At 42.0% G+C, this 9,219-nt stretch overlaps 1 protein-coding gene across 1 annotated transcript; it reads left to right on the forward strand.

Annotated features, from left to right (window-relative positions):
* Nucleotides 1–241: 241 nt before the first annotated feature.
* RAB19 (RAB19, member RAS oncogene family) lies at nt 242–5,451 on the forward strand. Its single transcript, XM_062589752.1, has 3 exons — nt 242–444; nt 1,422–1,605; nt 3,806–5,451. The coding sequence occupies exons 1-3, from the start codon at nt 250–252 to the stop codon at nt 4,069–4,071; spliced, it is 645 nt and encodes a 214-aa protein (XP_062445736.1). The 5' UTR covers nt 242–249; the 3' UTR covers nt 4,072–5,451.
* Nucleotides 5,452–9,219: the final 3,768 nt, after the last annotated feature.

Consider the following 9,219-nt stretch of genomic DNA (forward strand, 5'->3'; position numbering starts at 1 on the left):
AGTCGCCCTCCCACACCCACTCGACGGGCCGGGACTACATTTCCCGTCGGCCCCCGAGGGCGGCGGCGGGCGCGGTATAAAGCGGCGCTACCTGGCGCCGCAGGTGAGCGCTGGCAGGTGAGGGGCCGGGGCCGGGGCCGGGGCCGGGGCCGGGGCCGGGGCCGGGGCCGGGGCCGGGGCCGGGGCCGGGGCCTCACGGCTCTCTCCCCCCCCCCCCCCCCCCCCCCCCAGGCCCGCCCGGGAGCCGCGATGCCTTTCTCGCACTCCGGCGTGGACGAGGCCTTCGACTACCTGTTCAAGATCATCCTGATAGGGGACTCCAACGTGGGGAAGACGTGCGTCGTGCACCGCTTCAAGACGGGGCAGTACAACGAGAAGCAGCAGAACACCATCGGGGTGGACTTCACCGTGCGCTCGCTGGACATTGATGGCAAGAAAGTGAAGGTTGCTTGCGGGAAGGGGCCCGAGGGGCCCCGTGGTGGTGGGAGCGGTGGGGTGGGGAAGGTGCTGCAGGGGCAGGGCGGTGCCTGTTGCAGCCTATGCTTCACTGCCCCGACGGTGGCATGGCCTCCTCCCGTCTGAATGGAGTAGTGCGGTGTCCCCTGCTCAGCCTGGGCAAAGGGAACAGCCAAATGCTCCTCCTCTTCTGCTGAGGGGCTGCATTTGGGGAAGCTTTCCCTCAAAAGAGTGCCCTGGGGGAGGCAGTCACCCTCGTTTGGGTGCTGCTCTGGCCTAACCTTTTGGGAGAACTTGCATCTTATTTGTGTGGAGCTCTTTGAAAGCTGGCCCTCCTTTGAGAAGGAGGAGGGGGGTATCCCTTCCCTCTTCCAGAGATGTAGGAGCTGAATCTGGAGAGCTAAGTAAGAAAAAGCAGAGGGCTTTCCATTCAAAGGCGCTGCTCTGATGACTGCCTGACCTAAGGGAGGATGAAGACTTACAAGGTGGACATCCAAAGAAAAAGTTAGCTGAAACTTATCTCTGTGTGCAGATGAAAGTTCAGATGGTCAGTCCTGTAGTAGTCCCCTATGTAGCCACTTTCTTCACTCTGCCCAGCCCTGTGCCAGGGCTCCTCTACCCTTTTTAATTTTCTGTTAAAAGGCTGTGATACTTTATGCCTCCTCCTTCTACCTATGCCTATGGATAAAGTATAACTATTGAAATCGGGTTTCTTGGCCTGTTTGCCAGATCTGGATTTACTCCTGTGGCTGTCTGTATAGATCACACAAAAGCATGTATAGGTTTGAAAAGGTCTTTTCAGATCTAGGCAAGGTGAAGTCAGTGAGGTGTAGTGAAGTGAGCTGGGACAAGTTTATCTTTCTTGTAGACAAGGGCCAGTGCTTTCAGAAACGATAGTTCTTGAGGGCAAACATGTAGGAAATAGCATTTGCAAGTCTTCACAACTTCTATCCTTTCTCTTACAGATCCAGGTGTGGGACACAGCTGGCCAAGAACGGTTCCGGACAATAACCCAGTCTTATTACAGAAGTGCTCACGGTGCCATTCTTGCCTATGACCTTACTAGGAGGTCCACATTTGAATCCATTCCTCACTGGATTCGTGAAATTGAAAAGTATGGTGCTGCAAACTTGGTCATGATGTTAATTGGTAGGAATCGAACTCTAAATATTCTGATATATTGCCTCTTTTAAACACATCTATAAAATTCCTTGCGCACCCCCCCCATGAACACACCACTTAAAGCATCTACAGACTGTGCATTAAAAAAAGTCTTAATTAAGAGATCAGTATATGTAACATTTTGACCTAAATTTAAAAAAGGGGAAAGTCACAGCCTGATCTTGACAGGATGAAGCCAAAAAGGTGACTTTTAGGGGGTGGTTTCTGTTGCTAAGAACGTCTTCCTTTTAAGCTGGAATAATGTAACAAAATTACTGTTAGTCTACCAAGCAGAGACAGTCCTACTGATGTTAAATTTACAGTAAGCAAGTCTGACCCTATATTCCTGATGTGTTACAGCTTGATAATTGAAGAAGAGGCATGCACAGAGCAACACAACTCTGTCTTCTCATCTTCCCTCTCTGTCCTTCTGATATGCATGCGCATTGCTCTGTAATGGGATTCCAACTAGATAAGGCAGTAGGTAGGAATAGTGCTTTTGCAGAGCACTAAGGTAGCTGCTTGCTTTCTTCCTGCTTTATCCAACACAGCAAATTTTGCCCTTTGAGGAAAGGAATAGGTAGAAATTGCTGAGATAGGAGCTGGTAGGAAGCAGGGTGGTTCTTTTCCTTTGTGTTTTGGGTGGTTATTGCTCTTCCCTCCCCTAAGAAAAAGGTCAGAAATGAAGGAACTGCCACTTTACTGCATCAGTTCCTTCATTTACCTTCCACTGCTTGTGCCTGTTCCACTATGGCACTGTGCCAACAGCACCATGTGCAGCAGCAGACCAAAGAGGTTCCTCAGGATGCACAGTGTAGAGCCCCACAGCGCAGAAGGCATGAGACTTAAGTTTCTGCTTGTGCCTCTAGCAAATTATCTACTTCTGCTGAGGTGAAATGGTTCTTCTGTTCTCCCTCTGGAGAAACAAGTAACAAAACCTGACCTGTACGTAACTGCAGTGTCTGGTATGAATAAGTCACTTGACTTCGGCAAGGTTTTTCTAACTTCTGTGAATCTAAAAAATAAGACCTATTTGTGTAGTGAGGACTTTTTTTTTTTTCTTAAGAAAGAAGTTCTGTAATGGTAAAACTGAAGTTGTTTCAGTGCTTTCTTCCAAATAAAAGTTTAGGTTTTTCTTCTAGCAGGAACTATTTAAACATTAAATGTACTCATTTTAGCACATCTTGCTACTATGAAAGGTTAAGAAATTTAACTTTCCCATCTGGAACTGAAGGAGGAAGGGTGGTGGTGGTTGTGTGGTGTGTGTGTGTGTTTGTGGTAGCCCTCAAGCCAGGATGGTGGTAGTGGGCGGGGGAGGGAGGAGGAAGAGAATGTTTTCCTCCTTGATCTGAAGGGAGTTGTTGGGGAAGAGCTGACTTGTGCTTCAAATTCAAGACTTGAATTTAATGGAAGGCTGTTTTGAGACTATGAATGCAGACTTGTCAAACACTGTACTAGAACTGATGGCAGTTCCACAAGTGTTGGAACTACATAAAATATGCAAGGATGTTTTATTTGAGGTGTTCTGTGATTGTCAGATTTTTGGCTAAACTGCTTTTGCTAGAAGCTTCAGCTATGTTAACATGTTTGTTATTTAACATATATGCAGATATGACTGACTTACTAGTAGGTCATGTTAAAATCTGATTAACAGTTGTGCAGATTCTTCCTTCTTTTAAAAAGAGGTCTGCATTAGTCTAACAACAGTAGTCCAGGTCCTCTGTGCTGAGCATCCACTTTGAAATGTGGCAAAGTAGCTTGACAGTAGCAGAACACATGTGGCTTCCATTAATGGTTTAATGAGATGTGAACTTTCATGCAAGGTTCTCTTGGCTTACTCTATACAATCACTGCAGTTAAATTAACTTAAATGCTTTGTAGTATTTTAAAAGGAGTAAGGACAAAGTTGCTTCCAACTAATCCTCTGGCATCACTACTTGTGGCAAATATTAGATGACCACAGTGGGATGTTTTTGTCTGTTGTTTTTTAAACTGATTTGGTATTATCAGATTAGCTGTAGTTCTGATACATGTGTCTGTTCTTGGCTTTGGTGTGTTCATTTCTTTCTCCCCCCCCCAATAGCATTTATTCCTGACAAATTGATTTTGTGAAATAAGAATTAATATATTTAAAGAAATAATTTGGAGAGACTAGACTAATTCATTACTTGTGTGCCTTTTTTTTAAGGGAACAAATCAGATTCACTGGACAAGCGCCAAGTCCTGTTTGAAGATGCCTGCACACTGGCAGAGAAGTATGGGCTCTTAGCTGTTTTGGAGACTTCGGCAAAAGAAGCACAAAACATAGAAGAGGTGTTTCTGTTAATGGCTAAGGAGCTAATGGCCCGAAATACCTTACAGCTTCATGGAGAGAATCCCCCAAACAGCATCTATCTTGATTCCAGGCCCGTGATTGCCAGTCCAAGTGCAGAGAAGACCCAGTGCCTCTGTTGAAGGGAGGTTTCAGGAACAAGAATTTGGAAGCTATTTTTCTGAGGCTTTGTGGTTTGGTTTTGTTCAAGTTACAGAAGTTTGCTCTGTCACCTCAAGCCATCTTTCTGATACCTCTACCTTGCAGTTTCACCTGTAAGTATCTCTAGAGATTAGTGTTGCTGTTGAACATGGCAGCAGATACTTTAACATGGACTTCAGAGCTGAGAGGACTTGGGAAGCTACCAGCCCTTGCCTTAACCAAAGAGGACTGTGAACACAGTGGCCTTATATCTTTGAATGGTTTTCTGGCTGTGCCAGAAGGAAAACTTGCACCAGAACTCTGCATTGATTTGAGCTTTCTGAGATAGTTTATTGTAGTGCAAGCTCTTTAGTCTTTGCTAGCTTTAAAGTGCCTGACTATAAACAGCAATCAGCGCTGCCTAACCTTCCATTCTGGGGGAGGTCCTGATGTCAGGGATGTAACCTACCCATCCCAAAGAATTTAATACCAACACCTGTAAGAGGGTATGTGAATTGTCCCCTCTGTGTGTATTCCCTCACCAGACAGCCTAGAGACATGCTCAGGGTTCTATAGCAGGCAGAATATGAAATGCTAGGGTACCAAAACTGCTCTTGTTGCAGTGTGGAGAGTTGTCTTTTTGGTCTCTAATTGTAAGAATTGTCTCCAGAACTGATCTTTCTCTTGCTATATAGACATACTCTTGAGTAGTAAAGCTTCCAAGTTAACAGTAATGGCCTAAATTAATTGTGGGGTGAAAGGACTCTTTTTAATCAAACCTTGCCCTCTGCTGATAAGGCTTTTGATTAAAATAGTGCAATAAAAGCTGCAATGACCAATGAGAGCTTAAGGATATACCTCTATTTTTAAGAGGGTGTAAAGGGGACTCAAACTTCTCTAAAATTTAGACATGGTTAGGATGGTTTAGTAATGTACCCTCATCTTAGAGGAATAAGGGAACAGTAAGGGAGAGCTTCCCCTAGGTAAATACACATGCTATTGCTTTGGAAACTTAACCTAACTGAGTATCTTGGTGTTAGTAGGTTTTCAATGCTCCTCTTAAAACACACACTGCTGTAGATGAACTCATTATCCTTATGTATAGGAATTGCAGAAAGTTTTTTTTTTTTTTTTTTTAAGTTGATGAAAACAGGGAAGGAGAAATATTATATAGAAGAAGCTTTTTGACCACATTCCCCATGTAGCAGAGTGTATCACTTAAACTATGAACAGGAAATCATACTCTTTAATGTGGTTACATGCAAAGAAGCCCTGAGAAGACTAATAAGCTGCCTGTTTACAAGCTGACAATTTACCTGTTTCACATTCCTCAGACGTGTGTGTGTGTGGGGGGGGGGGAACATGCAGCAAAACTGTTTGGAAAATCTTTTCTGAGAAACACAAAAAATAAAATAGACTGAGTGATCATTGATTAGTCTTGTACATGATATTTCTAATATGTTATTAACACTTTCTCTGTTCAGGTTCTTTGCTCTTAGATGCCATGTGCAGATGTTAATTCAGCTACCTATAAACTAAGGGAGGAATCTTCAGTGCTAGTTTCTAAACTATTTGCTACAGCCTACTGTGGGGAAAGCTGTATCTTCTTCAGGTATCCTTTCTGACCTGTGTGCTTTTCTTAAGATTAATTTCATCTTGCTTTTTTTGTTAGCCTAATAATTGAATGCAATTGGCATATTTAAGTAACAGTACACACAATAACTTCAAAGTAACTGAACAAGTTAATCTACACTTGAAACTACCATTTTCAATCCTTCCTGTCACTAGGGAAACAATCAAAGATAGGAATACTAAATCTATGTGTTTTTAAAACAATCTACCCTCTGTCATGTAACAGTTGTTAAAGGTAGATACTGAAAAAAAGTAAACTGCAGGCAAATCTTGTTTCATTTCAGAAATTTGCAGGAAATGTTAATATTCCAAAAGACAATAATAGAAAGCGTTGTATACATATTCTGTTACCTCCTTTCATTAGCCAAGAATTAATGAAAGGACCTTGTCAGAATATTAACCTTTCTGTGGTTCATTTAGTTTACTACTTCAGAGGTTTCTGTTCCATGTTGTTTTTGCTTACCTTCAGCATGGAGGAGACCTCTGGAGGTTGATCTCATACCTGTCCAGCACAGCCAGCTCTTGCCTTTCTTCCAGCACACACAACTACTGGTGGACCGAGCCCTTCCTCCACAGAAAGCTCTGCAACACTGGAGCACAGAACAGGCTGGCAATTGTGCTTTGTTCAGCACCATTCCCCTTTCTTTTGGCAGGTTTAACAGGCTCCTACTTTCTTGAAAAAGTAGGTAGTTTTAAATACCTTCTGACATTTACCTTACAAAAGAGTAACTTTTGCCACTGTGCCTTTCTTCATTGTAGAGCAAATAGACATGGGTTGTGCCAATACAAGTTTCCAAAGCCATTAAGATGTCTTCTAGTTAACCTTTATATTACTGTTTTTGCTTCCCCCAGCATCATGTACAAACCCCATATAGTTCTTTGTAGTGGCAGTGCTCAGCTTGTAGAAAGAGCAACTTACAGCATTGTTCACAAATGCAATTTCAAAATCTGCTAGTGTTGCAGTTGTATGAGCTGTGCTGCCAGAGTGAAAATAAGCTTATTTATTTATTTTACATAGAAAGATAGCTGAGTCAAATGCTTTTTTTCAACTAACTTGCTGTTGTGCAGTGCTTGCACTGGTATCACACCCACACCTATTGATGGAATAGTTCCAGTTTTTCACTGCCCTGTTAGAAAGTGGAGGGGACTTTGACACATCCCAGAAATTACAACTGGTTGAAAGTCAACAGAGGTAGCACCACATGCCTTCTGCATCACTGAGCATGTAATTGCAATGCGAGCTTTTCTTCACACACAGAACATGCACCTCCACACATGGAAGAAGGCTGCCACCAGGCACAAGGTTCAGACTTTCAATATCCCCATTTCCAGAAAAACATTCAAAGCCAGGCAGCGATAGGAGGGAAGGAGGTACTTAATGCACATCACTGTATGCTGATTCCTGGAGCCATTTTTTTAAGCACCCAGCTCTCTACAAGGTGGGTAGCAGCTAGAACTACAGCAGGCAATGTTGGACTGAGTCCTTTGGGGGCTGTTATAGAAAGAGGGCTTGAATAGCCAAAAGCCCCTTAAAAGTACTTCACCTTTTAATAAGAACTTGCACACTTAATAGTCTTACCTTGTTAGTTTGACATAGATAGAACTTTTTTAAAGAACTTTTGGTCTCACTGTTCTAAAAATTGACCTGAGCTACCTGTTCAGGCTATCATGTCAAGCTGTTACCAGGTGGGTGCTGACTCTGGCTTGACTGCAAATGATAAATAGCACACTTTCTTATGGCTAGCAAACAGCCACAGCAGCAGGTAGAGGGAGAAACTGAGCATATTTGCACCTCTTCTTACATTTTTTCAGCTATAGTGGTGCTTATTACAGTTCAGAATCACCACCAACTGTTTAAATTTGTTACCTGAAATAAGGCTCATCACAACCACACACACTTTTTTTAAGACCCTCTACTGTGAACACAGTTGCTCCATTGTTGCAACTTGATCCATAAAGTACCTCAATCTAACGAGTTACTTGCAAATTCCCCCTTATTTTAAGCTACTGCACAATTATTAACTCTATGCAAGTTTTGCTCCAAAAATGAGACACCCTTCATTCCCCTTATGAAGGGCTTATAAACACACACTTATTTTGTATCTTTTGTAAAAGGAAAGAGTTACTATATAATTCGTTTAGTGAGCCAGACAGGGCACCAGCAAGGTTACAGTACGTATTGTATTATAAACAGGAAATAGCTATGCTGCCAGGAGTTGTACCAAGGTAGAGGCCCAAGTTGAACTAAACCAGTAGTGGCTGTAAGAAGTGCACTTTGGCTGTATGATTGCATTCAGGCCAACTAGAATGAGCAGCAGGTACTTACTGTGCACTTACCACAAGATACAAAATTTCAAATCAATTATTGCAAACTATAACCATATATTGTTACATGGGGAGTAAAGTAAAGGCACTTCAAATGACCACGTACATCCTTAAAAAAATATTTTTGTTTTGAAACAAAGATTGTTGTTGTTGGAAGTTTATTGAATCTTTATACATTTATCTTGATACTACCACAAATACTCCCATTGGCCTGTTTACTTTCTGTATCTTGAGTATTTAAAGAGAGTGTAGTACAGCTTAAGTTGTCATCCTCCATACTTTTACATTAAAAGTTTGTCTTAGTTCCACTGAATTTATTCATTTTCTTCCAGAGGAAAAAAAACCCAGCAGCTTACTAATATACCTCACTCATTTCAAAGTCTACTTTTCTCAGTCATTCCACTGTTCGACAAAAATCTTAGTGCAACAGCAAACTTATAAACAGGCCTAAACACAGCTAGATTTAAATAGAAAGGCTATAAAGTGACACAGCAGAAATGTTTGAAGACAGATGTAGTGCTTTAATTTATAGGAAAAAAACCACAGCACACTTCAAAGCAAGAAGATTGACAGTAACTATTCACCATGATACATCTGACTACATCAGCCTGCTTGGATGGATGGAACAACCTCCATAGCAAATCAGTCAGTTACTCAAGAATTCTCAACTTCTCTAATGCATACAGAAACACAGTTTAGAAGCAGCAGCATCCAGCACTGTGTCATCAAAAAAAGTGCTACTTCTGATCTACTACAAAGAAAACCTGATCCATGATGTGTTTTCACTGGCAAGCCTATTACCTTTCTCCCTCTTACAAGAGGGCATCTTTGTTGAACTATACATGTATACATTTGAACACAGCTGTCCATTAAGATGCTAATAAGTTATGTTCACTACACAGGAAAGACTAGTTCTACTTTGTAGCCTCCAGTTCTTCTCATTCTCTGTCTCCATTTTAATGGCATTTGTGCAAGTTAAGCTCAAATTCTTCTCTCCTGCTACTTGTTTCTGCAAAAACATAATCAAAACCTAAACAGACTAAAGCTGGTCTTAGACTGTTCAGTTAATTTGTTTGTAGTCATTTTCCTCATCAGATCTGAATATATTTCCAGTAATTTATTTCTATCTTTATGTATTTCTCCAGAAGAATGCTTCTTTCTGAACAAACAGGCTCAGAGAAGGGTGTGGATTA

This window comes from Rhea pennata, chromosome 1 (assembly GCF_028389875.1).
Source record: "Rhea pennata isolate bPtePen1 chromosome 1, bPtePen1.pri, whole genome shotgun sequence".
NCBI classification, from domain to species: Eukaryota; Metazoa; Chordata; class Aves; order Rheiformes; family Rheidae; genus Rhea; species Rhea pennata.

Bases quoted from the DNA above. Each gene is read 5' to 3' on its own strand.
- RAB19 (XM_062589752.1), top strand. From the start codon at position 250: ATGCCTTTCTCGCACTCCGGCGTGGACGAGGCCTTCGACTACCTGTTC. The intron at 445-1,421 runs GTTGCTTGCGGG...TTTCTCTTACAG, and splicing joins TTGATGGCAAGAAAGTGAAG to ATCCAGGTGTGGGACACAGC. The intron at 1,606-3,805 runs GTAGGAATCGAA...CTTTTTTTTAAG, and splicing joins CTTGGTCATGATGTTAATTG to GGAACAAATCAGATTCACTG.